General features: G+C 40.6%; 2 protein-coding genes across 9 annotated transcripts in view; one reads left to right on the forward strand and one right to left on the reverse strand.

Moving 5' to 3' along the window:
- Positions 1 to 9078, forward strand: part of LOC110989370 (NACHT domain- and WD repeat-containing protein 1-like) — a 129817-nt gene extending 120739 nt beyond the window's left edge. For all 8 annotated transcript variants that reach the window (XM_022255675.2, XM_022254109.2, XM_022256274.2 and 5 more), the window contains one exon: positions 1768 to 9078. In XM_022255675.2, coding sequence (XP_022111367.2) covers positions 1768 to 2000 — 233 coding nt within the window. In that variant the 3' untranslated portion in view covers positions 2001 to 9078. The remainder of the gene's footprint in view (positions 1 to 1767) is intronic.
- Positions 9079 to 11492: 2414 nt separating this feature from the next.
- The window catches only part of LOC110981387 (uncharacterized), a 43192-nt gene continuing 26820 nt past the window's right edge, over positions 11493 to 27864 (reverse strand). The window contains exon 2 of the mRNA XM_022238965.2: positions 11493 to 18252. Within this exon, the coding sequence (XP_022094657.2) occupies positions 15692 to 18252 (2561 nt within the window). The 3' untranslated portion in view covers positions 11493 to 15691. The remainder of the gene's footprint in view (positions 18253 to 27864) is intronic.

Below are 27864 nucleotides of genomic sequence, written 5' to 3' on the forward strand. Positions count from 1 at the left end.
AGCAGTGGGAAATGGCAGTTACTTAAACACAGTAAAAAGAAGAAATTCTCAATGGAGTCATATTTGACATGAAAAAGAATTGGCCGGCACAGCAATAGATTTCAGGAGCATTGATTGCTTATAAAAGTGTTGCGATGCTGGTCTTCTGGGCAAAATTCTGAATTAGCGATATTTTGGAGAGCTTTTTTTGTCACCTAGACAATTTTCAAACTCACGGCTTCTGCTGGGACCCCTGTTTCATTTCCAGCTGCAGTTTGTTGTTGTGATAGTTAGTCTCAGAAACAAAGCAAAAAGACTGAAGCACTGTTTCATGGGTGTTTCTGAAGCAACCCCCAGAGTTGGACTCCGTTTGGGCCAAAGGTCCCAATTCAGGAGACTGTTCACGAGACTGAAGCCTGAAGCTGTACTTGGGAAAACTTCCCCAGGGTTAATCTAGATACAAAAATATTACCATTTTTGTCGTATTTTCTCCTGTCAAAGGTTTGGAAATTGTGATGTTTTTCCTCCACCAAACTGATTTTTCCTTTGCACATCACCGTTCCTCATCAGCATGTTACCCCTTCAGGCATGTTGTCGCCATTTCTCTAGCACCTTCAATTCTCTCTCATGCTTATCATGTGACCTGAGAGACATAACGCTTTAACCATGTAGCTCTATTACATCATGTCAGTGGAAAGCAGAAAAGGACACACCAATGCCAGCTTATTCACGGCCCCTGTCAAAAACATGCAAGGATGTTATGGGGGGTTATAAGCAGCTTGATTGGAGAGTGTATGTTACGATGCCTAAATCTTGAAGGTAACCTTTTTGAGCACCGTGTCCAAATTGTACCGATGATTATCTAACTCTTTATTTCATAACAGTTTTTATCTCTGTCTCTGCTTCACACCACACAAATCCTTCACAATGCTACATGTATCTCTTGTCTTTGCTTGCACAGTAGAGCCATAAATTTAGGATACCAGCTACAGAGCTCCATTCGCCATTTTTTGTATGGAGCAATAAGACCAGATTGTCATTCACAATACTTTATTTTCTTGAGGGGATTTAAAGTCGTATGTCTTTAAATTTGTTAGACGCAAGTTTTCTACCACCCAATTCAAGGTAACAAGAATTGTCCTAATTGTAACATCTATAGTATATTTGTTTGTAATTCAATTTTTGTGATTTATTGTTGTTCATTTTCACAGATGGTTTTGCATTAACCATTTCATGTCGACTTGAACATTTTCTGAAACATTTTATTACCAGCTCATGTTATCAAGTTGCTTCTTTTTGTACCAACCAAAAATTCTTTTTTTGTTGCAAGTTGTTATCTCGACCGTGTTCAATTTCTTTGACTAATTGTTATGGTCGCTTCTAAACTTTCTTTGTAATCAGCCATCACAAATTTATCCCACTTACATGTTAACACACATAACAAACTTGATCTTGTTCTCTACATGTTCACACTGTGAATTTGTTGTAAACATTCCTATCGCAACTCCAGACGTTTGTAACTTAATGCACGTGTTTTCTATTTTTGAACTTATAGCACTCTCCTGTATGCCACTTTTTAGAAAATTTTGGTGACTTCACTTCTAACACACTTTTGCACTGGGATACAAGATTTCCACAAATGGAAGATATGTAACACTTGATTAAATGCCTGTTATTCCTCTCCTTTGTTGTATCCTAGACACTTACAGATTTATGTTTGATCTTGAACGCATGGAGATGATGGATCTGTAATTCTCTCCTCTTTTTTTTTCCCCTCTTCCTGTCCAGAATCCTCCAGCACCGTTCTCCCCATCAAGCCCAAGCCCCCGCTGGTCCACAAGCAGACCTCACTGCAGATTCCCGCCATCTCCCGCAAGTCCACCAGCTCAGTGCCGGACACCTCCCGGCCCAAGGCTATTGTGGCCTCGGCCAAGGCTCGGCACCAGAGCTACCAGGACACCACGCCCAGCTCAGGCAAGACCAAGAAGAACAAGAAGTCCGGGGTGTGCCTGCTCTTCTGACTGGCGAGGTTCAGGAGACGGTAGCTGCCTGTGTTTAGAGAGGGGTCGTTGAAGGAGTCCGTGTTGTTGGTCCGAAGTCTGCCATGCTGCTAAGGAATTCACACCCATCCTATGGAATAACATAGGAAATTCTGTGCTTTGAAGTTAAGCAATTACCATACGATATTACAATGTTTTCGTTTTAAGTCCCATTAAATATTGTCTTGCACGATAGTGCCTTTAATTTGCATAAAGTTTGCTTTGCATTATCTTTCTTAAAGGGGTACACGTAGAATTTTTCACGCACAAAAATTCTGCTTGCATCTCGTCACATTTCAGTCAAATTTCAAGTTTCAGCACAAATCTTGGTTTTTAGCAGAAGTTTTTCAAAGGGTTAATGTAAAATGCATGTCCCAGAATCTTCATGGACAAAAGTCTTAGGAAATGAAAATAGAGGGTAACAAGGAAACACAAGAAAAATGGGAACGAGTCCTTTCTTGAACCCACTCCACTCTTAACGCAAGCATTCCTATCCTGCTTACATTTTAGAGTTGACAAGTTTATCAAGATTCCTGCATGAGCTTGTGTGATCTTGTCAATGAAAATAGCCCAAGGCAATCCAAAGGTAGAGTAATTCATCCCTGACGTGGCACCAAGGGAGAGGTGTCAGCAACAAGGTGTTAACAGGTCAAGAGCTGCTTGACCAACACCTGGACCTTGTTGATGGTTAGTGATGAATTCATTATGGAATTACCCCTTCCCTCCTTTCTTCTTCGAGGAGAGTATTTGGTCAGCTTGTACAAAGTTAGAATCAAAGTTGCGAACACAATCCCATTTAAGTGGCCATTTTAGTTTTAAATTAAGTGTACTCCTGTATGGTAACTTTGATACATAAATGTGTGAATTCTTTTGATATCTGTAAAGAAACTCGAAGCAGCATCCAGTCTGACAACCGACAACCATCCTTTAACGTCTGGAGCGAAGACAGTTAACGATTTCTGTCATGCCACGTCAAATAGTGTTTTGAATATACATGTATCTCACTTCATCTCATCTGTTTCTTCTTTTTTTGGGGGCTTTTCTTTGGGTGGCACTTTCACGTTTTGTCACTTTCACGTTTTGTCACTTTGTGTAAAGCAGTTTAAGCCTCTAGTGTGTCACAGCCAAACCCTCTGTGTGGACACCATTTGATCAATATTCCCATGTACTCACAGCGACCGGCCTCACACAGCCTGGTGTAGATATCCATCAGGCCCTGTTGTGAGCCCAGCCGCAATTGGCAGGTCTGACAACTTCGTAAGACTTCTTTATTCTCAATCTTTTTTTTTTTCCCACTAGCATATTTTTTGATCTCAGGATTTTCTCGGCTATCTACACTTCCTATGTCTTGCTTCTACTCAAATCAACTCAAAGAGTTTCCACCGAGACAGTTTTTGAAGTAATTCTATAGCTGTTGACAGATTGGGAAATGTACAGGGGCTTTATCTTATCTGTGTTGAGAAATCACACAATGGGTGCAATCAGTTTGTTTATTTAAAAGATGTACATGTACAATTGCTGTAAAGGTTTTGAAAAGGCCTATTGCATGTACAAGCTTAGACTTTGCCTCAGTCTTTCAAGGGGTATCTGTCAACATCAGTTTACCCTAGACTTCTTGAGGATCAGAATTAATTTAAGTTGGAACTAAATAACTGACCATTGCTTGGAAATTGCAAATCATTTCTAGTTAAAAAATTATACCAGTTTGGGTTGGAAGATGATTTTGTTGGCATGAAACAGAGAAAGTAACTCTAAGTGACAGGACTACATCTTGAAAAGGTGCATTGATAACACAGGTAGTGCCTTCTCCTGGTCGCTGAGCAACCGGTAACTGACCACCTCACACTGTGTAGAAATATAAACAGTGGGTGCCTGACTGCATTGTTAATTCTAAACAGGGACCCTGTATTTCAAGGGTTAAAAGTCTGAGAACAACCATCGTGTTGTTGTCCATTTGACCTCTGATGCAGGGTCAATCCCATGAAGTATCCATAGGTGCACAGATAGCCACCATGTTTTGCCTGAGCACATCCATGCCTGTACACATTTTGCGAGTATGCATTCTGCATATACACGTCCTGAAGAGCTGGGCCCATCAGACTATAAACAAGAGAGATTTGGTAAGGCTCAGTACAGCCAGTATGACCTCACAGAGCACTAGGGATATGATGTCACGTAATTGTAGAGCGTTCTCTAGTGACAGGTTAGCCCTCACACTTGTGTGATATGAAGTTGGGTCCCAAGTCCGAAGGGGGGGTGCACTTGGATGGGGAAAGAATAGCTTGATTGGTGTCTTGTGATAAGAATTTTCTTGGCAATCTATACTTTCTGTGTCATGCAGATAGTAAATTCAACTCAAAAAAAGAGTTTTCACAGAGACAGGTTTGAAGTCATTCTATAGCTGCATAGCTCCATACAATCTCTTCATGGATCCATGAGAATTATGAACTTTCCTATAATTACAAAATAACGTTCATTTCATTGCCCGTCAAGTTCTCTATAAATTCAGGGAATGAAATCCACATAATCCTGCCTATCTTGTCAAGCATTTAGGGTGTAAAACTCTACTAAAAGGGATGTGCAGATGAAATGAAGCTGTCAGTGTTCTGATCCAGTGTTAAACACAGAAGGATTGTTTGGCCTGATGATACATCAGACATACATGTACATGTTTGTCCAGTATACAGCGCATATTAGTCAGAAATTTCAGTCCCATCACCCACTGACATTTTTGTCATATTTCTGAGAATAGGGATCATTAAGACAAGAAATCTTTTTGAGGCAAATTTTTTGAATATGTAAATTAAACCAACAGTGTGAATTGACGCATTCTGACCAGTTGTCTCAAAAATGTGGCCGGTGGATTTTCAAATTTCCCTTGAGGTTTGTAGGGTCCAAAAGGGGACATTATTCAAGAAAACTGTACTTTTCTGCCAGCACAATGATTTTTGAAAACTTGTTAATCAGTCTCAGTAACATTTTCCCCTTGTAAAGAAACAAAGAATTGGAGAATCACCAAGAAACATCAAAGAATTAGAAATATGTGGCAAATTTTCAAGAGGATCCAACCCCCCTCCAAAAGAGAAAATGGTTCAGTTATCGGTTGCTTAGTTATTTATCACCAGAACTCCAATCTACTGACTGGAGATATAAATGAACAAACAACCTTTTTTCTAGTGCAGATATATTGTATATACTCGTAAATAAAAAGATATTTACTCTATAAATAATTACCCATATTTAATATATATAATATATATGTAAGCATATGTAAGAATTAAACAACTGTTTGGCTACTGAAAAGGAATTAATGTGATTACTGACAAATAGCTGTCTGTTTATTTGCCGAATACATTGTTTTGACAACTCATTGTTTGGCAGAATCGGGTCATCCCTAGATAACCTTGTTTCCACATCCAGAAAATAATCACATCAAATCATAAGCTATTTGTATGGGTAATCAAAAATAAACAGATTAATTTTACAAGGTGTCTACGTTCAAACTCAGAAATATGAAGCTTATTATTTTTAATACTAGTAGCACTTACTTCACAGTTGCTTTTATTGTATGTACAAAATAAATTGTTCCGAAGTTTCTTTGTTTAGGTTCAAAGCTCAAATATCTGTTTCCTTGTGTTCAAGCACAGTATCCTTCTCAGCATACTACCGTGTGGAGTAGAAACTAGCTTAGGCCCCCCAAAAATCTGCAGTTCTAGATTCCAACAAAAATGAAATGAAGTTCTATTGTGTAGGTTCTGACAAATGGCAACTAGGTTTGTCGACTACATAAGTGGGTTGTCCAACCAGTAGAAAGTACTCACATTTTCATATCAGAAGGAGATCAGTACCATTTTATTTTGTTAAAAATAAAAACAAGTTAGAAATACCTAATGACTTACTACTCTTGACATTCCAGCTTGTGTCTGTTCGTGAGTACAATAGTCAGTCAAGTTAAAATGTTCTTGCCTGTAATGATGAATGTATTTTGATTGTACATACTACTGCCGTTATTATTAAAGCACATTTGTGGAATTACATGTACATGTTATTGTAACAGCTCTGATGGTATCAAACCCAACAACTAAAAACTGGCATCATTGGGATGATTATGTACAAGTCGGTAAAAATGCATTAAAGGCTGGATACCAGTGAAATCATAGGAATAGAGGTGTGCATGGCACATCTTGCAGGCCAGCTCTGTTGTCCCACAGTTTATGCACAAAAGAGTTTTCTGTGTGGGACATACAAACTGCCCGGCAAGATGGCTCCCATCAATGCCTCTGTTGTAGGCTTTCAGACTGCTTCATATTTTAGCAGCTCCAAAGCAATGTTTGCAGGAAAATAAAACAGGGTTGTATATGCCGAAGGAACAACAAAGTCCTTACGTATGCAGGTAGGAAAATTGTGGGCTGTATGAGCAACTAAGGTAGAAAGATTACTATGAAAATATGATTAGAATATTTGCACTTGTTTCTTGTAAATATTTATATTTCTTCTTGTCTTTTGTAAAAAGAAAAGTCGTTCTGTGTTAACCACTGCCTTTCATCATTTATTCGCACATTCCTCAACTTTATTATCTGTAAACAACAAACTAGGCCAAACTATGTACATTTATGAGCACTGTTTGTTTGATGGAAAGTTTGGAAGCAGCATACATCTGAAATGGTCCTGTGGTACTTTCCAGTATTGGTTATATTATCTGATTTTGGACCTTTTTTTCTGTAAAGTTAAAAATGGGGACAGTTCGTCTGCCCAAATTTTCCTCTTTGTCCAAAATACCAGGGAGCCCCAACGAACATCAATGCAAGTCGGATTTAAAATTTTATTATCTTGTGCTTGTTGAGATCATGCAGTCAATTTTTCTTTTAGAATTCAATTATGTTTATACAAAATGGTTGTTATAGGTGATGGCATGTTGAGAGAGTTAAATCATGATACAAATATCATTCTGTTTTGCATTTTGAATATTTCTAAAAGTTACACAAGGCCCAGTATTAGAATATGGTCCCAAAACTGTGAAATTAGTGTTGAAACTACTTTACAAATCTGGTGTAAATATGTCAACAAGTTTCTATCTTTAAAGAAAGTTTTGTTGCCAGTCAAATGGATAGAATTTTTTTTGGCTTTTTAGTCTTCACTCTAGTGGCTGATTTTGTTCTCTTCTGAAATGATACTAAATCAGAACATAAACATGGCAATTGTGGACAGTACCTTACATTTACTTGGTTGGAATTGAAGCTCATGACATTTTTGTATACCAGTTACGCCTCTAGCTGGTTAAACTACGTATGATTTGAAGGCAAAGTAATAATATTGGTTGAGGTCTGCCGGTAAATGTCACATTTTCAAACGGTATGTACATGTATGTTGGATGTTTGGAATCTGTGAACCATTAATGAAGTAGCTGAGAAAGATTTCTCATTACTATTATTTTGTGTGACTAATTCAGGGCGATGTGATATGTGTCCTGATAAATCCAAAAAGCTGAAGACTTATGGTTTACATATTGCTACCCAGCCAGTACGCATGTGGGATTGCCAGAAGATCTTGGCTTGCTTGATGCAACATAACAACCGCCAAGTGACACCCTGGAAGCAGAGTGTCTAGCGGCATCGCTGTTTCATTTTTCATTTGAGTTCTGTCAGAAATTCCTGATTAATGTCAGCATCTGATCGAGTCGTCCACGATCCAGTGAATCATCCTGTTCCTGGAAGGTTTAACTTACAGGCTTTGTTGATATTTCCAAAGAAATCTCGGTCAGAAGTGATTAAGATCCCCCCAGAACAGAAAGATACCGACCAGAGTGGAAACATTGATCGTAGTGAATGATGAATGGTAACGCAGGCCACCATTAATGATGTACTGCACTGAATTTCTCTTATCTTGTCCGTTAATGTTTGCATGAAATGCTTAAAAGGTCAACACAATGGATTTTTGGGGGGGGTACATTTCTCTAACAAGAACTACGATATATACTGTTGGTACCAATGAAGTTACTTGGTGTCATGTCAATGAAACATTGACGGAGAATGAGACTCCAATCTTCAACTTGGTTCTTAGTTTTGATACTTGGTGCTTTTGTGTACATGGCTGGAGGTTTTGATTGAATCAGTAGGTAGCTATGTGACACGCAAAATGAGATGATGTGTACATTCCTTTGTATCAAATTCTCAATTTGTGGTTTCTACTCGTAACAAATAATGTGTGAAATAGTTTGGCTAACTTCTGCTTGCTAACTGAGGTTTGTAGCTGTGAGGAGATGGACTGCACTAAATGCATTATGTATACTCACTTTTGACAATCAAGTGTAATATTTTGGAAGTATAAAGCCACCACTATCCAAGTAAGCCATGTGTAATCACTGTATTTAAAGGACAGACGGTCGCTGCTTGAAATGTGTTCACAAGTTTAATAAAATTGTAATATGATGTTGAGGATCTGCAAAACGTATGGGCGGGTTTGGGCTTTCGGGGAAAATTATGGAAGGGTTTTCCGGTGACAAGGGGGGCATGTATTTCACTTAACTTTAGAAACATGGATGTTTCTGTCTGTTATTCTGCGTTTTAACATCCGTATCTTTGAAGCAGCATGCTTGAAGTAATACATGCATTGAAAACCAAATAGATTGTATATAGAAATGTAACTGCTCAGAAGCCATATTAAACAAAACAAAAGTATGAAAGGCAAGTTGGAACAAGCTTATGAAATTGGGGTTATTATGAAGTATCAGTCGTGCTTTTAGGTTACGGTGCAAATCACTGATTAATCTTCTTTCTTTTCCCAAGGTAGTTTCAAACACATATATGCAAGTATACCATTTCATTATTGGCTTTGATGCATTTGAAACAGGAAAGTCTATAGGCAAATACAACAAGTGTATCTCGATACGCGATGGTGATTTCCAGTTACTGTTAGAGTGGAGACATTGTGGGGGATCTTTCAAGGTAAGATATTCTCCAGGAGTTCTGTTTGAAGCAGTCTTGGTAAATGTCCAAGTTTGGTATATCTAACCGCCATATCGGGGAACTGTTAAGTGCAATAAAGCACAGATACCAGGAAATTGCTGTGTCAAACTCCATGTTTTTTCATGATGTCCTTGCCACTTAATTTGGGAAAAAAGAAAGTACCCTCTTGTTCATGGTCTGTGAGGTCTGAAATCGTGAATGACAGGAGTTCCCCCAGAGTTTCATGTGTAATCCTTTTTTAATTTTTAGATGTGTCACTTGTTTGAAGGCTTTTTCTGTTCTTACTCTATTGCCAGCTCTCACTTTGTTGAGCAAAAGTGTGATATGACTGGTTGGCTTCAGAAAGCTGAATGTTTTTTACTGTTTTTCTGCCAGTTAAATTTATTTTACTGATTCAGTGCATTGGCCAGTTTCAAGCAAAGTTATTCACACACCGTCAAATGGACTGCATTTCCGTTACATAGTTTAATGGAAGATTCCTACACCTTTTCCTTTAGGGCTCGTGACCTGAATTCTAGGGAAAAGGTGCTTTACCTGTAACAGTTATACAAAGACCTCAAATCTACAGGGCAAAGTTGCTGGTCAAGTGGTTAATATGTCTGCTACTCGGGTGAGCCACTCAGAAAGTGCAAAGAACCCTTCAAACTCGTGGACAGGTAAGTCAATTAATGATTACATCGTCTGGGTCATATGTGTCTCACCCCCAATATTATATTAGGCCCCTATCCTCTGCTTTGTACACCTATAATGTTACGAGTTGGGATTGGGCAATATACAAACATGACCAAGGGGAGACCATATGAAGTTATAATTAGCCTAAGGCGCGGGTATATGATCCGTCATCCACTGTGGCAGAGTCCTCTCCTTACCGACCGTTCCTCCCAGGCACGTTGACCGTCTTCTCCCAGCCGCAGGTAATTCACTTACAATCGGAGTTTTTTCACGGAGTAAAAAATTGTGTTTGCAATTTAAATGGCCCGCGTCCATTATTTGTTATGAATGGCACAAAATCCTGCACCCCAGCGCCGGTGATTCAGCGGCTTTAGCCCCGAAACCAAGGAATCGGTGTAACAATGGCTCGGGAAAGACAGTAAAATTGGGTCAGGATCATCAATAAGCATGGAGCTGGGATCTAGCTCAATGTCCTAGAAAAGACATGAAGGAAACTAAGAAATGGGTTAATTTTGACTGAATATTCAGCTAGATAAAGCTTATCAAACTAAGAGGTAGAAAAGCTGTTGGGGGGGGGGTTGGATTGATGCGTATGACTGAAATCTTAAGCCGGCTGAAAGATGACAAATATGGCCTCTTACCCTCGTCATCACGCTCATCTAAATCTGGCCTATTCATTCAGGTCCTGGTTTCCAAGATCATCTAATCATAGAGTAAGGACCCATCTGATCAAACCATGCATCTGTTTAACTAATGTGCATCGTCGGTTTGGTGTCATTAAGGAAAGATCTGACCCTGGCTCTTCCTAATTTGCTTTTTTTATTATTAGATCAAGTTCTGCAATAGCCAATGCATGTTATACAAATAATGAATGTGTAAGTGCAATGGTAAGAGGAATTGCATGAGGTGACAGATGAAACGGTCTGGACACAAGACGAAGCCGAGTGGAATAGATCATTTCATCAGTCACCAAATGCAACTATTCTTTCCACTGCATGAGAGTGAAACATTCATTATTTATTTATACAACACCTGCATAAATCCCCATTATCTGATTTTCTGAGTACAGCTGGATTAATTAACGGAGTCAAACTGGAAGTTGTCCAGTTGTGAATTCGTTCATTTTCCAACATGATATTCCGAGATTGTTTAATCATTTGGCATCAATCTATCTGTTTCCATACGATGGCAGCATCAGCATTACCTACAAAAAAAAAGTTCTTATAATTATTTTGTAAAATTGTGAACGGAAATCATCAAAAATCCAGCTCAGAGTTATCCTAGTCGGAGAAAAAGGAGCATTTTCCTCAAGTTTCTTTAACCAGAGGAGCACAAAGGAATGTCCACACTTTGTATGTAAAACAGGTAGGTATGCACATGCTGTGTGTTGGTACAAATAATGCAATGCCATGTGATCAACGATCCACCAATCAGATGACGGTGATTTATGCAGGTGCTGTATAAAAATAAATGTCACAAGGAGCTGTACTCTAGCTGGGAGAATGATGTCCTAGGGGTCTTCAAATGAACTACATCAAAAGATATATTAACTGTACATACACAGGCCAACAGAGGACAGGATAATCCTCCACTTATATAGGTATGTACAAATGATGGCTATTGGCCTATTTGAGGTATGGCAGACACAATAGGCAAGCGCTATTTGGTTTAGTAAGATCTGTTGTATGTACTCCAAATTTACCCACTTCAAATGGCGCCCTCCTATTGTGTCCACCGTGCTTCAAAAAGGCTAATACACCTTTCTCAGGGTCATTTATTTTGCTCACAGTCATCTGTATTTACACAAGATAACAGAATGCAACACTGACAACTCCAATTCTTGGGATGATCACAATCCCCTCTTGATCAAATGTTTTAATCACATGAATCCACCGACCTGCACACATCACACTAATTAATCTCTTCTGACTGCCATCACTGCACCAAAAGCAAAGTGTTCCTTGAGGGCAATCCAGGCATGATTATAGTTCAGGTTCTATCTTCACCAATTTCAAGGAGCTACAAAGCGTTCAAATTTGCTTAGTGTACAAAAACTGTTTGCTCAGCCAAAGCAGGCTTCCAGCCAAAGCTGCTGAGCAATCCGTACTGCCTTTGCCTATCACATTTGCTTATCACATAACTTTGCTAAACAGTATTTCCTGCCTGGGACCCCTGCAACTGGTGGGCAGAAGGGCAATGAAATAGTTTTATTGGATAATTCTGGAGTAAGAATGCTATTTTAAACAGGGAAAGTTCACAATATTGCCATGGTAACCACACACAGAATAAAAGCCACTGTTAACGTTACAAGTATTTAATGTTATTAAAAACAGGAATTTTCTATCGCTACGGCATAGAAAACTTAAGCATCAATTGCTCTTCATTACATTTGACACAAGTCCACATGCTGAAATTGACTAACACAAGACACTTGTGGTAACACAGCGCCACATTAATGAAGCCTGTCCACAGCAGATTCATCATGCTTCATCCCACTGTTTCATTTGAAGTAACCTGGAGCCACTTTGGTATTTCAGCACACACGCTCAAAATTAATCACTTTGCAGCTCATTCAAGAGCATTGTTTTGTGTACTTGAGGTTGGCCATTTTAGCATGTCTGTACACTGACTCGGGTGCACTGAACATGTACAAGCCGGCGTAACATCAGGTACTTTGGCCTTGCCATTGTGAAGTACCAAACAGCTCATGAACATGTCACTCCACATAAATCTACCCCCCTCCCAAGTGTTATATCAGCTACCCAGTAACAACAGTTTTTTTTCATTAGGTTGAGTATATTAGTATGCTGGTACCTGCTCAATGCACTTCCATTCAATCAAAAGACTCAAGTTTGGTGGAGAGATGATGCAAGGTATTAGTATTATCATTCAGTTTGTTTGGTTTGAGGTCAAGGCTCAGTCACCAATGGTTTACATTATTAACAATAAACTAGGCCAATGTATTATGTCATCCAACCATTGGTGTTATGTTGACTAATGATGCATCCCCTTTCACATAACAGGCAGTAGATACTTGCTCTTGAATTTACCTAAAGCTCATCATCTGCTCTATTGATGTCTGGTCGTTGATGTCCTGGATACTGCTCCCTGACCCATGCTACAAGCTCCCCCCCCACACACACACACACAAGCTGCAGCAATTCTCTTATCATCGATGACTGCCATTATCAATCCCAACCTGGAAGCAGTATCCCATCGTTCCCTCCGGTATTGCAACACCTGGTACCCTGAGGGGGTTCGCATCCTCACCAACACTTAACCAAAAAAAGCCGAGAGTGTGTGCAGTAGATTGCCTCCCAGGAATAGAGTTGGTCTTTGATGAGAAACCAATTTTGCCCCTGAAGCATACTACTTCAGTTTTTTTCTTTCTCGCTGGCTCAAATTAAATCTGAAATTTTCCTGTGTTATTATTTTTGAAATTATTAATCTATAGACTTGTGCAAAAATTTGCAGAAATATCACCCTTGGTTGGTGGCAAGATTTGACCTGTTGCTTTTAAAGACAGCCATATTTCCTTATAATATTTGGTAATTACATGTCTGTTTATTATTTGGTGTTTTGATAGCTGTGGAAGTTTGTTTTTCACACTATAGATTTCGGAATCTTAGAATTACACAAATCTGAGCAATCTCAAAGTTACCAAAAAGTGAAAACTAATTTTAAAAAGACATGAACCATTATATCAAGCATCAACATTAAAATTCCATTTGATTATTATATGTGAGTTGAAGTGCTTGTTTAATAAAAGTCTGGAGAATCTAAGCAAGGAACGTAAGATAAGGCATAAAAAAAGCAAAATGTGGGCACTTGAGGAACACTTGATAAAGTCAACTTAGCAGCAACACTTGAGAAAGTCATGCAACAGACTCTTCCAGCATCACAGCCACTTTCTACTTGTAAGAATTTGGCCCACCATTCAAGCAAACCTTGTCATATGGTAATAATTTCTGCAAGCAACACAGGAACACCAGCATGCATTTAGGTACACTGATTTATAAAATGTTAAAGTGCGATCACCTGCAATGCAACCGTGCCACTTAAAGACAAATAAGAAGGAAATTTACAAATACTGGAAAGAATAATTTAACAGGAGTGGTTTGTGAATCAGTACTTATAGAGACATTACCAAGGCAGCATATCACAGTAATGGAACAGAGATCCGTGCAAGAAATCCCACATTCATGTAAGGTCAAAACCCTCGTGTAATAACAGTCCATGGGCCTTCCTCCATTTCAAATCCTGCATCCCAAATCCATATTATTTATTACACGTATGCTCTCCCGACGGAGGAGGTGCCCGACTGTTTTATCCCAGGTGAACGGAATGGCTGTTTTTCAGAACTGGCGCTTTGCAACAACAGGCACTGTTGTCCATGGCTAAGACTTCTCTCCATAGCACATCAACAAAAAAAAATCCTAAGACGAAGCCACTTCAAAAGCCATAGCCACTTAAAACCTGAATAAGATCTGGCACTTTTTTCTCTTTTTTTTTAATCACAGGAGTTGGTAGCTCTAAAAAGAACGGACTAAAGGGAACTAATGTGAAGAGACACCATTACTAAAGTGGTACCACACAACACTCACACATGCATTATTCAATTTCAGGTGCATGCTGATTTGGGCAAATCACAACACCCAACTGGTTGGAGACGTATTTAACATTCACATATCACCTGCACATGAGCGTGAGGCTGCTGCAGTAACCATCTCTAATTCTGGTCGCTGCATTAATCTACGTAAACTTAAAACTTGCACGGATGTCTGTCCATTTCAATGAATTTGCCCACGTACACCAGTGCATCATAAAACATTTTTGCAGTAGATTTACAATTCAGTGAATATTTACAATTAACAGCAAAGACAAATTCTCAGTGCAATCTCTAAACCATATACAAAGATATTTACTCTACAAGTGACCTATACACGTAAATTACAAGGACTTCAAAGAGTGTTCACGGCTTCCATTACTGTTACACACAATCACTTCACAACTAGGCTTCTTTTGAGGACACCCTGCCTTGCAATACTAAACAGTTTACAAAAGCTTCAATAACTCGTGCTTCCAAGCTGACATTCTGTACAAAAAATTTGAGTAGCACAGCACCCTACTCAAAAGGGTGCGTTACAAAAGTGCATGCTTGTCCAATTATGTATTGCTATCCGTTTTCAGCAGTATCCCAAGTACTTTGCAAAAGAAAACAAAAATGACAGGGAATACTGAAAAGAATCCCAAAACAAAAATATTGAAAAGAGGACCCAATTTCGAACATGACTTTTCACACATGTAAAGCTTGTAATGGCTGTCAATATTTACATGTATATGTACATATATATTTCAATGAAAATAAATAACCCATGAACAATTCGGGATTGGGAATAAACAGAAATTCCACACATCCTCAAAGTCATAATTTCCTTCAAATAACAATGAGCTGACAAAGATACTGACATTGCAAAATCCCCTTCCATTTTTCAAAGAGCCATCAGTAGTAGATATACTGTACTTCTGTAAATGTCTCCCAGTAGATCTTGCTAAACTATGGAACAATTTCCACCACCTGTCTACAAGTTATAAAAATCAAAAGAACAATTTTCACGATCTACGATCTTTTATGAAAGTGAAAGACAAACCAACGCAAAAATAGTATGGACTATGTCTGACATTTTGTGCAATAATTTAAGATTACATTTTACATGTGTTCCAATTAAATTCACTTAAAACACAATACACATACAAAGCTAGATGATCTTTGGTTTTTAACGAATTTAAACTCAGAGCGAAAAGCTAACCTTAGATGTCTGATGCCACTGGCAAATGTCAGTTACAAATTTTGCCAGGGGAAAAGGCAGTTTCCTCTTGCAGTTGTAAATATACAATGTGCTTAAATATCAATATGTGACACACGTCCAGATCTTTTTCCTGTAATGATAGACTTTCCCATTGTAAATGAAATTGAGGCTTTTTGGACACCTTCACAGAAGGGTGTGGTGTCAAAACTTGGAGGTCTACTGAGTTTCATACTGTTCCAATTACTTCAAAGCTTTTGGGACGTTCAAGTCTGGACCGTCGACTTATGGAGCTATATACTGTCTTCTCTGATGTGTCTGAGTTAGCGTCAACAGTGTCTGAACTCTTGAATTTCCTCTTTACCGACAAATCCGCACTGTTGGGCTGCTCAGAGAACGTGGAGTGGAGATGCGTCGGATTGGAGGTGGACTTGATCATGCGACTGCCACTGTCCAGGTTCTGGTTGTCCAGGTCGTTCTGGGTCTGACGCGGGATGGGCTTGATGAGCACAGGGATGCCAGATGTGGCACTGTGCCGATTGTGGAGGGGGTCGTAGGAGGCCATGTGATCAATCGGGGAGGAGTTGTTGTTGTGGCTCTGGGCCAGGGAGGATCGCGGGGAATTGAACCCGCTGTCCCCTGTGGAGCTGGAGAGGCTCTCCAACCGCTGGTGGACTGGGATCTGAGGGGGGTACGCAGGGTGCATGCCCATCGGGTTCTGCATCATCACCTGAGAAGGTTGGACACTGTGAACTGGAGGCTGGTGCCCGGAGCTACGGTCCGACTGGGAATTGAAGCGGATGGGCGGTGGGGGAGGTGGACGCTCATTGTCCATGTAATCGAGGTGTTGCGACATGGAACGTGGGTTGACAGCCATTGTCATCTGGCTGGTTCCCTCTCTGCAATCAGCAATGACATCCCTCCCTTGGTGTTGTGAATATAAGACAAAACCACTGGTATCCCGCTGCGGTGAGCACATGGGATCTTCCATATTATCCATCAGCTGCTTACGCTGCTCTTCCCGCATGTAATTGTCAATTTCCTCATCGCGGTAATACTGCTCATGCTCAGTGGGCTCGTTATAGTTAGTCTGGGGCTCAGACTGTCTGTATCCATTATAATTCTTTGGCGTTTGTAAAATTGCAGGGAAAGGGCCCGAGGTTGGACTGAGTTCAGCACGCTTTACCTCAACATTTTCTGTTCTTTTCATCACCATCACTTGCCGTCTTATTGGTTCTGGAGTTTCCATATCATTGGCGTTACTCCCTCCAGGGCTAGTGGGATGACCCAGAGAGCTGGCAGGCTGTTCCATTCCTGCAGATGGATAATCCATAGGGTCAGTCATCTCAGATTCCTTCATGGATCTGTGGGCGGTGAAGATCCGTGCCTGTCTGCGCTCCTTCAGTTGTTCCAGTTTCTGACGTCGCTTCTCGGCCGCCAGTTCATTCCGTCGCTGCAGTTCCATCTCCGAGTCGTTCTGGTCATCGGTGCTGATCCCCTCAAAGGGCGTCATCTGCTGGGGCTTGTTGCTCTGAATAGACGTGAAGTAATTCTTCACCTTGTCATTCTTCTTGGTGGTCTTCACCGACTGAATCTGCTGAGAAACGACTTTGGTGCGAAATTTGTCGTCGTACAGTTGGGTTGGTTTCAGGAACTCCTGCTCCGACTCAGGCATAGATTCCTGGGCTTTGTCCTGGTACTTCTGCTGCAGCATTTTGGCAGTTTGTGTCAACCGACCATGCTCCACATGGTAATGGTTGACATCCTTGTGTGAAGAGTGCCCCTTCCTGGATCCTTCCTTCTTTGCCGATGTCCCTGTCCCGTTAGATGGGGATGCTCCACTCCCCGACTTGGTCTTATCCTTGCTGCTGCTGTTTTTGGGGCTGGAGGAAGCCACTGAATTCAGGGCCACCTTCTGAGGTGACTTCCCAAGCCAGTGAGCATAGTTGAAGAATGGATCGTGAATGTCCGACGGTGGAAACTGAGCCGAGAATGTCTGGTGAGTGATGCTGCTCTGCATAATGGCTTTCTTCTTGGCTGATTTGCCCAGGAGACGGCCAAAGCATGACTGTTTGGCTTCCGAATCTGAGGTGAAATATCCCGTGTCAATCTCTCCGGTCCTGGCTCGCATGGAGCTTGTATGATCAAAGTTGTTCCTCTTGGCAGGACTTCGCCGCTCCCTCATGGAATGACTCCGCTGTAAGGGACTGGCTTCGGCCTCCACATTCCGCTGCTTGGATGGGCTGCTCGTCCCAATAGTGTGGCTCTTCTCGTAAATGGTACTCATGTTGGTATTGGCTGGGTAGGACACTGGTCTCGGAGAGGAGGAATCACTCCGGGTACGGACAGTCTGAGTGCTCTTGTCCACCATATTAGAGGATGCTGGCAAGGTGTGTCTGGTCAGGGCACCGTCCTTGTACACCAAGTACACCCGATCCTCCTGTGACGAGGGAGCCGGTTTGGCCTTGGGCTTAGCCATGACAACCTCCAGCTCGTCTCCAGAGGGGCTTTCTGGGGGCAGCTTGTCCAGGCCGACAATTGTGTAGCCTCTGCTATTGCCGTTCTGCTCTATCTTCCTCTCCATCATCAGGTGGTTGAGGGACTTGAGGATGATCTCCGGGTTGGGCACAGGCATCTTAGAATAGCACTCAGCCAGCTTGTCGCGGATGGAGTCCGGGGTTGCTGTGAGTTTGCGCTTGTTCATCTCGGAGATGATGAGGCAGAGGACCTCAGTGAGTGGGATGAACTGATGCTGCTGAATGGGAGCCATCTCAACACCGCCGACATCACCTGGGACACAGAAAACAAGAATCAAATTACAAACTTGAGAAAATGTCACTTTTTGTAAACAGTCCCACCTATCATATTCAAATCCTCTAAAACCCATCATTGTGCAGGAGCCAATGACACATTCTCCTCACTCTGGGGTTCAAAGGGAATCAAGCCCCTATAGAGTAGCACAAGCTAATATACTGCATGTGAAGCCACTTTACCCAATCCTGCTGAATCCTACAATAGCTTTAGGTGGTTTTTCAAGGATTCGGGAGCAGTATGTTTAATCACCACATCTGCAAGTGTGTTAACTCGGTTCAATTCAGGGGTTCCAGGCTACAGCCTGTTTTTAACTTTTAAACCTGTATTTTTATGTTGTATGATTTTTTTTTTTTAAATGAAAATTGTTCAGAATCGATTTACTTGATCAAACTACTGCACGTGAGTACACAACCCAGGTACAAACACATAGTTTGGATTTTGGCACACTGCAAATGCTACCAACAGGGAGAGGTAATGCTGCCCTCAAGGCATCTCTACATGATCAGCCACAACAACAGCTGGAGCAGGAGACTAACTCGGCCAGTTACCTCCAGCCTCCTTTGTGTCTTGGTAAATAAATTGCTTTTTGTTCCTCTCCACAATGGGGTGCATTTGGGTTGTCAAGGATGCAGGGGTCATTATGGGGTATACCAAGTATCCCCCTTTGGAAGGGATGGACACATAGGTGGGCAGCAACAGAGGTGACCATGTGCAGTGTAAATATATAGCTGGGCAGTTCAAGTAAGTACATGTACTTTACTAAAGCATTTTTATTTGGACAGTCCATGTGCAAACAGCAATCAACTACTTGCTGCAAATACGCACTGCTCACAAGTGACTATGAGGTGACAGACGCTGTTACCAAAGGCTTTGGGAATATGTACAGAACAAGTTGATATCCTGTTTCTAATCCAACCAGATACTATAAGAAAATCTCCATCTCTTTTTTTTTTTTTTTTTTGGAACAAAGTTACTTTTTAAAATCTAAAATGCTAGACAGCTCAATGTTTCAATCCTAGCAGAATCTTTCTTAAAGGCTCTACCATAAACAGCCCAATTTCTCCAATGTGAGTTGTTTTCCACTTCAATTCAAAATTGTTGTTCACACTGGGGGTCGAGGTTGAAGTGAAATAAGGCCAGAGTTTCAAATCATTAAAAAAAAATTGAAATTAAAGACACTTCCGTTCCCGATAATGCACCATTTTGGGGCAATCCCCAGTTAGGCCTAAACTGTGGCCCTTTTTTTAAAGACTGCACTCATGAGGTAAAACACCAATGCCTGTCTCAGTGTTACTGATACTTTGGGGGATGGATCAGGAGTTCAGAGCCATTCATTCTCTGACATGGACCCTAGAAAACTGCCGGCGGCAGGTGCCTGCCGATCAACCATGCATGTCGTTCCTTTTCAAAGTTCCGCTACATTTGCAAGGGTGAAATGTTGCCAATAATTTTAATGCTGTCAAACAGACCGAGAAGAATGACAAACAAACAAACTGGTGAGAACTGTCGGAGTCAGACAGTATTTACCGCTGCATTTAAAATGTCATGTGCAATAAACCAAATCCAGCGACCCAGATCCCCAAAATAAACAGCAAGTGATCAGTTATCAACCCAAAAAAGACCAGGCCGGTTTATTCTTATTTGCACCTCCATTTGCGTACTTCACAAAATGTGTTATTTAAATAAGTGGCAATTACATACATCACAGGGAAATGGGCCCCAGTGGCATCTGCTATTAAGATTAAAATAAGAAATTAAAGAAATTAAAGTAATATAAAGATTGGTACAATGTGTTATATCAGAAGCCCTTCATGTACACTAAACAAAAAAATTGAATAATTACTGTTCCTATCGGATCTTTACCTAAAAAAAAAATTATAAAGAGCAGCTAAGCTGTTTCGACCATCCAAATTCGTACTCTTTTGTCACTGGTAAACGACAACTTCTAGTACAATGAAACTTAATCTTGAGCACAACTGAGCCATCCTACATGTACTTCATACAGTAATTAATCACATTGCATGTATTAAGCAACATTAAAAGATCAGCACTAACTTCAGATTTCATTCTCGCTTTCCCTTTCCTCCAGGGCTGTTCATACATGTTACAGGAACCCTTGCATGTACCAGCTCAATCCACCAGGATCCCACAGTGAACCACAAACCAATGGGGGTGTTCTTTGCACCTCAGCCACATTGCACATGCACACTGCAGTGCACAGCGTCTCCCAACTTCATGTAAAGTTATGGGGTCTAGGCTCAACAATCCCAAATCAGTCACAGTCTTTATACGTTTACGTACAAATCTGGTTACTGAAATGTTCTGCAGTTTTGGGGTCATTAAATTTAAGATTTATCGGTTCCTTTGTAATTCTCGTCAAAATCAATGCACACCTGCAGCCACACAGACAGTAGCTTCCATGAATAGCCGAGCACGACACAGGGGTTTACTCCCTAAAGCTTGCATAAAGCATTCTCCACAATGTCATGAAGGTATTGTGCCTTTAAACAGGGGTGAAGAGGCCGCATGGTACAGAGGAAAACAGCGGCTACCGCCATTTTGTGGTCAATCACTAGTCAGAAAGCTTTAAGTCTAATGATCAATTCCAGGAGACTCATTCATTCTACAAAATCAAAGCAGACTGACAAAACTGTTTATACCAAGCGAGTGAATTAGACAGTGCTGAAAGGTACATGTCATCTTTCTCATCATGTCCAATGATCATCTTTTGGAAAAACAGACAAATTGAGGAGAAGTCACAAATTGTCAGTAATTTGATAGCTAAATCTTTCATCAAAGATATGCAGTTACACTTGAATGATAAGATAAACATTTGAAAACAGGATTTTCATCTACAGTCACACTTTTGTTGTTTTGTGCTAACATCTGTGAAATCTATTTGTTTTCCGCTAAGTATATTCTGACTTTGGATTTTTAATTTCTTCCTTTATAATGCACATGTTGTCTGTTACCATGAGTACATGGGGGCAGTATTTTAATTCAGTATTATATTTATTACTACATATTTTGTCATTTTGTCATTTTATCCATTACATCATGTTCACAGGTTTACAGTGTAACCATCAGCACAGTGGGAAAATCAAACAAAAATTTGAGCCAAAGGACAAGTGCCGATAACAAAAATATCACTAGGGTGAAAGGGGACCGCTGGAAAAAGTTGTACCAAGCTGTAAAACACACATTGAGTTGGGATCAAACTTTTCTTCCGGAGAAGTCCTTCGCATCATGGCCAACTGGCACACTGCCCCCCAGAAAGGATCGAAGTCAATAGAGCATAATATTATCCCAGAGATTATCCCCCTTTAATCCCCACACAAAGGCTAGGATCAGGAAAGTGAACTGTATCCCTTTTCAACCTCGGGGCAGGGTGTCAAGCAGGAAAATCCTTGTTACCTGTGTGGTGCAACTCAAGCGAGTCGCCGTTATTGATTTTGTGAAGCTTTCACTGAAGTCCTGACCCAAAAAAAAAAAAAAACGAAGTACAACTTGTGTACAAATTTGTTGCTTTTCATAGAATAGGGTGCTAAAAATGCAATGACATCGGCACTTTTGCAAAGTGAGCAAGCGCAGTAAGTTTTTTTGGGGGGAAGGGCCAGGAATATCACATAAATTGGATTAAGAACTCCATGCTGAACGACTGCTAATTCTTGTCCAGACAAACTGAATTTTTCATGAGAGTTTCCATTCAGGATCCCTTCTGCTTGACTGCATTTGACCATGATGCTCTTCTGCAGACATTACAGAACACAAGAAGTATTTTTAGATCACACTGTGTGCGAAACCCCCCAAACCTCAGTCTTCATCACCTGATTCAAAGAATATAAAATGAGTAAGATTTGATATTTTGTAAATATTTAACAGTTGAGTAAATCGTCGAATGGTAGAAAACAAGAAACTTGATCTTAAAACATTTACCACAAGAAAAAACTGTCAGGGCAAAACAAAGTTACCAACACCATATATTCTGATTCCAACTTGAGTCTCATGTGCACATGTCCCTCAGCAAGGTGACACCAGTGAGTAGTGTTGAGTAGTGAGTGCAATCCCTTAATAATTGATTGGTCACAGGTGGTCTGCACCTCCTAATGAGTTACTGGAGTGTTTGCTTGCTGAATACAGGAGATTATAATTGTGAAGTGCTCTGATCCTCCAATACAAGTGCTACCTAACTACTGATGGTGTCTGCTTCAGGGAAATTGAAATTGGAATGTTTGGTTTCCCCTCCACCAATGCAATATATTGTGAGCACTTTCTGAGAGCCTGTTTACAAGTTTCCTCTGTATACTGGATTTGAACCAGCCGGCTGAATGGACACATGCACTGGTTGAGCAGTTAAACCATCTGTGCCAGTCAGCAGGAGGTTGTGGGTTTGAGTCCAACAAAAGCAGGCCTGTGAATCTTTCCCACGGACCCTACAGGTATACAATGCTTAATACATTACACTGGTGATGGACAACCCTCACATGTTCTACATGAATGCCATAAATGCTATGCTTCCTATTCCCACGGAAACTCCATGAAAACTGGTTCCCAGGAAGACACAAATTTCCACAACGTTTTTCAGTAGACATCCTTCTTCATTCCCTCTGTCAACATCTCCCAATCTATCCCTCTGTTCATATTCTCCAAGGCCTGTGGACGAATAGATGGACGGATGGAGCCAAATCTTTCGTAATGACGTGTAATTGTCTGGGTGGATTTCCAAAGCTTCCATTCACCAGGTGAGCGATCGGAGGTCACTGAGATGATTAGTTATTGACGTGGTTATTGATCACAGCAGATACATGTACCAAAGTCTGGATTCACGCATACCCAGTGCTCCACCAAGGCCTCTGATGCAACAGCTGGGCTGCAACAAGCAGAAAGCTACAAGCTCCAACAAATTCACCACTGGAAATCAAGACGTTAGTTTGACAAGAATGTGGACCGATAAACAAGACTTGTGCACAGTTTAACACAGAGCATTTTTCAGAATTTTTGTAACAAATAACTATTAACATGTTAGACCAGCCAAAATAACACAGGCTACACTAGATAAAACTGCACGGCTTCGTTCAATGTTGGGATTCTAAAATGGATGTAGAAACATCTGTAAAAAAAAACACCCATGAAATAAAAATTCCTCCCCACAAGAAAAATTAAAAGAAAAAAATGAAAACTGTGGAAGAAAGAAAAAGTAAAGAAATGGTAAAAAAAAAAGATGACAGGAACTGAAAATCATCAATCTGCTTGGAAAAATCAACTCCAAATTGACCCCTTTTCACTGCTCATGGTTTTTCAGTTTGTTTCTTTGCTCAAGCAAAAAACATGTCAATACTTAGCCACCCCCGCTCAAAAAATCATGGCGATGCCCATGTCCTTATCATCAAAGAGAAACCATTTTTTCTCCTTGAAAATAATCTCACATTGAGATTACCAACAGCCATGCACTCAGCAAAATTCATTTTGAGAGTGCAACATTTTCTCAAAGAAAATTCCTCAAACCCAAACGTCCAAATTTAATATTTAAGTCTCTGAAAACATGATTCACCTTGCATGAAATTGAACGGTAACCCAACCCGGCTGTTGAAAAATATCTACCGTTAAAAATAGCAGAAACCGTATCACCACAGTAAATGCTCCCTTTTCTAGTCTGCTCATAAAAGGCCATTGTCCGATCACTTCAGGTTTAGAACTGTTTCTCTCGCTTTTTTTTTTCCCTGAGTTTTTTTTTTCTGTTCAGAGCTAGGGTGATAGATATTGAAGAGACTGCATTGGAGAATGTCTATTGATCGAAGCGTTGGCAGTAGCACTTGGTGTGTGTGTGTACACCTTCGGAGGGCAAGAGTGTGATTGCGTAGACTGAGGGAGCGCGGGTACCGGACTGACGCAGAGCGAACACAATGTTCCTGGACAGGCTTGTCAGGTGTCAATTACAACAGCCATGTCTGGGTAGCCACCATTTTGTTAAAAAGAAAAAAGGTACAGCTAAATTGGCTGGGAAAGATGCGGGACAAAATGTTAAAGACGCAGCTGAAAAATGCTGTTTGTACCGATAAATCTCTGGCTAAATTTGGAATCATTCTGCATTTTAAAAGTTGAACATTTGTTGTTTTGTTTTTAAGGATGTTGTTTGGGTTTATGGACAGTTTGACTGAAATTCATTTGCATCTTTTAAAAAATTAACACTGTTGAGGTGAGCATTTTGACATCTTTAGACTCACTAAAAGTGACAAATAAGAAACAAACTTTTACATAACAAAATGGTTATTGCTCTTTGGAAAAAAAATGCTGTCATTTTTCAACAGAAAAATGAAACCGTACATTTTTTTAAAAAATCAGTATAAGTGATTATGTGCTACCTTTTTTGTTATAGTTAAGTCATATGAATGACCAATGTTGGCATTTTTAATGCTTAAAAGACTTGATTTATGAAGTCATTTTTTTCAAATCATTTTAGAGAGCAGGTAAATCTGGAATTAATTCAACAAAATGAAATGGAGGTCTCTGTCACACAGTTCTGCTGAGGTATAGCAAAGCTATTAATGTAATCTGTTGCATAATAATTAACAAAGCAATTCAAGGGTTTCTTCATCACCAACTTGGCCTTGGCACAACCATCAACCCATTTTTGGTTTTGAATCTCTGACCCAAACCATCATGACACAAATCAGATGCACAGCCTCGCAAGACAAACCAAAAAAAAAACCCAATATTTTCTCGCCTCGCTGAATCATCGTTATCAGTGGCAGAGGCACCAACCTAACGACAAAGCGAAGCAGATGACAGTGAGCAGGAATACTGCCAAAGAGACAAAAAATTCAAAGAAACTGTTTCATCAGAGGCTGCTCACGGTTATTAGCAGAGAGTACCCAAGCACTGGAAACACAAAAGAGATGGCCCATCTGACTGGAGACTCCATGCTGAGTCTGATGCTCTCAAGGCCAACCTCTACAGGGGACAAGGAACTCTCGATGTGCAGCCTGACCAATGATTGGGAGACAGGGTATGGTAGAGGGATACGACAGTCAGCAACCCCCCCTCCCCCAGCAGAGAAGGGAAGGGAAAGTGAGGACACACAATGGGAGTGGCAAAGCAGTGAATTATGGACCCTGGGAGGGCACTGCAGAAACGCGTCTCCCCCTTTTCTTTCCATTTATCTTTCTTGTCTCAAAGCTATTTTCTGTTCCAACTATTCTCTACTGGCTATTCAATTTCAATAACTTTAAAAACAGAAATTTTCATCAACATAACAAACAATTCCCCACCCCCCACGCTATATTCTTTGTCTCAACTTCATTTTTGGCTCCTCTCTTTTCTGAAAATTATCTGCACCCGGATTTCCGTAAGTGCTGGATTTGCTACTGATGACCTCAGCATTAACACAATGGAAACAGTTTAAGTCAATTCAAATTAAAAAGCCAGTGTGCTTTGTGCACAAGTGCCCCCTCAATGGTGGAAAAAAGCAAAGCGAGGCTGACGCTCAATGCCATTGCCACTGAAAACCTACTACACACGCAAAGAACCTATAGATTTACCACTTACATCATGTGTATTCTGCACTGTTTGTGCACAAACAAGCGAGCATGCCCACGTCCTCACCAGTTTAAGGGAAAAATATCATTCATTAGGAAAGTTGGGAATGAGTTGTGGACGTAACCTTTTTGGTCTTCACAATGTCTATGTTTCCACATGTGTGCAGTCCAACAACTATGCAATAAGTTAGTGTTCATGTCCATGCACATCTTGTACATCCTGAAATATATACTGTACAGCTGAACAGGACTTCGTTGGTACATGTAGCAAAACAACCTTGCACAAAACCCATATAAAGAAACTTCATGTCCTAACACACAAAGTAGAATTAAAGACCAAAATCAGGAAAAACAGAGAGCCAGAAAAGGCCCCCACAAACATGAATGTAAATTTAAACTCTCATGAAATTAGCAATAGCCAACTGAGCATACAATCTCACCAAAACACAGACAGTCAACATGTTGGGGCTCTATTATTAAAAGTGAACTCTTCACACAAACCATGTTTATAAGAACTTCACTGCCTACTACAAAGTACTAGGCTATCCCGGTCATAATGCAAACACCGACTGTTGTCCCTTTTTTATCACTGACCAGTTTAATCCAACACAAAACCTGCTCTAAAAAAAAATGCCTGAGTCTATAGGCACAACCCACTTAAACTATTCAGCCATTCTTAGGAGTTCTCTGACAAACACATAACAAGGATGGAGGGGAGGGAGAAAACTCAGATGCCCCGGGTCAGTTACCGAACTACAACGCTAAATTAGGTCAGGGGATAAGAGATGGCACGACCCAGAAATCCGAGACTGTGCAATCTCACCAGGTGAGGTCTCAGGTGAGAAGAGCGAAAGAAAGAAATGTTTTTTGCTGTGGCCGACCACTCTCTCCCTTCCCCCAATAAAATACAAGAGGCGGCTGAGGTCAAACAGTAATTTGTCCAGTCGTGGGGAGGCAAAGAAAGTAGAAGGGGGACAGGGGATCCTCTCTCAGGAGTAGAGGCTTGACCTTTCAATAATTGAGCTGTCTTGATTCGCAGGGGGTTGAGGCTGTAATTACCTGGCAAGTCTCAGTCAGAAAGACAAGCACGCGTGTACACGCACATCTTTAATTGAATCGGCCGGCACCGCGCAAAGTTGTCAGAAAGACTCTACTTGAAACTGCAGGTTGGTAGAGGGAACTGTCTCATGAGGAAGTGGGAATTTGTTGAGTGTGATGGAGGTGCAAACATGGGATTCCCGCTAATTATTGCCAGTGGTGAATTGGAGATTGGTTAAACTTCGTCTTCAATAATTTGTGACTCGCGGGATGTACTGTAGGGCATTCAGCAGTAATTACCCCCAAACACACACAAAGTCATTAAGATGATAGCCCAAACAGTGAAAAAGTCTCAACGACAGATACTGCTTGCACATGTACATGTACAAGAACACTGTATAACAAACTGCATAGAAATTTTATACAAAATATATCAAATGGGAATGATAATTACCCTCACCTAAATTAATTAATTAAAACTTATTTTCACTGCACTGTGCAAGACTTTGCGAGATTTAGGAAGGCTGGGGTTAGATATCCAAGAGTGCTTTATTTATGTCGGCTTACATATACCTCCTCATCAACATCTATAGACCATAGAGCTGAGTTTTCAAATGTTCACACATGGTCTATTTATTATTTTTTGTGGCCAAAAAGTCAAGCATCAAAGAACGAAAGTCATATCATCTTGTGGAAGTTTTCTAGCTTCAAAAAAAAAAAAAGCAGCAACATCCCAAACCTGTAAACAAGTTTCTAACATTTCCCTGATTATAAATATGCAGGGCCCTATTGTAATTCAGAGCACTCAGCGGGTGTCATGAAAGCCGTCTCAGAACCAGTGGCACGTAAGAACTCAAGACGACCGACCCCTTGGCATAGGTCCAGCATACTCAGTCAGGTGACAGCCCTAACTGTGCCCTTGCGAAGCCCTCCAAAGATGGTCAAAGAAGTACGTGTTTGAAATGAAATGAGGACGGAGACTTGCTGACGTCGCCCCAGCTTGTGAATTGGGTGT

Source organism: Acanthaster planci, linkage group LG19 (assembly GCF_054643075.1).
Source record: "Acanthaster planci isolate LZ-2023a linkage group LG19, COTS_SCS, whole genome shotgun sequence".
Lineage (NCBI taxonomy): Eukaryota > Metazoa > Echinodermata > Asteroidea > Valvatida > Acanthasteridae > Acanthaster > Acanthaster planci.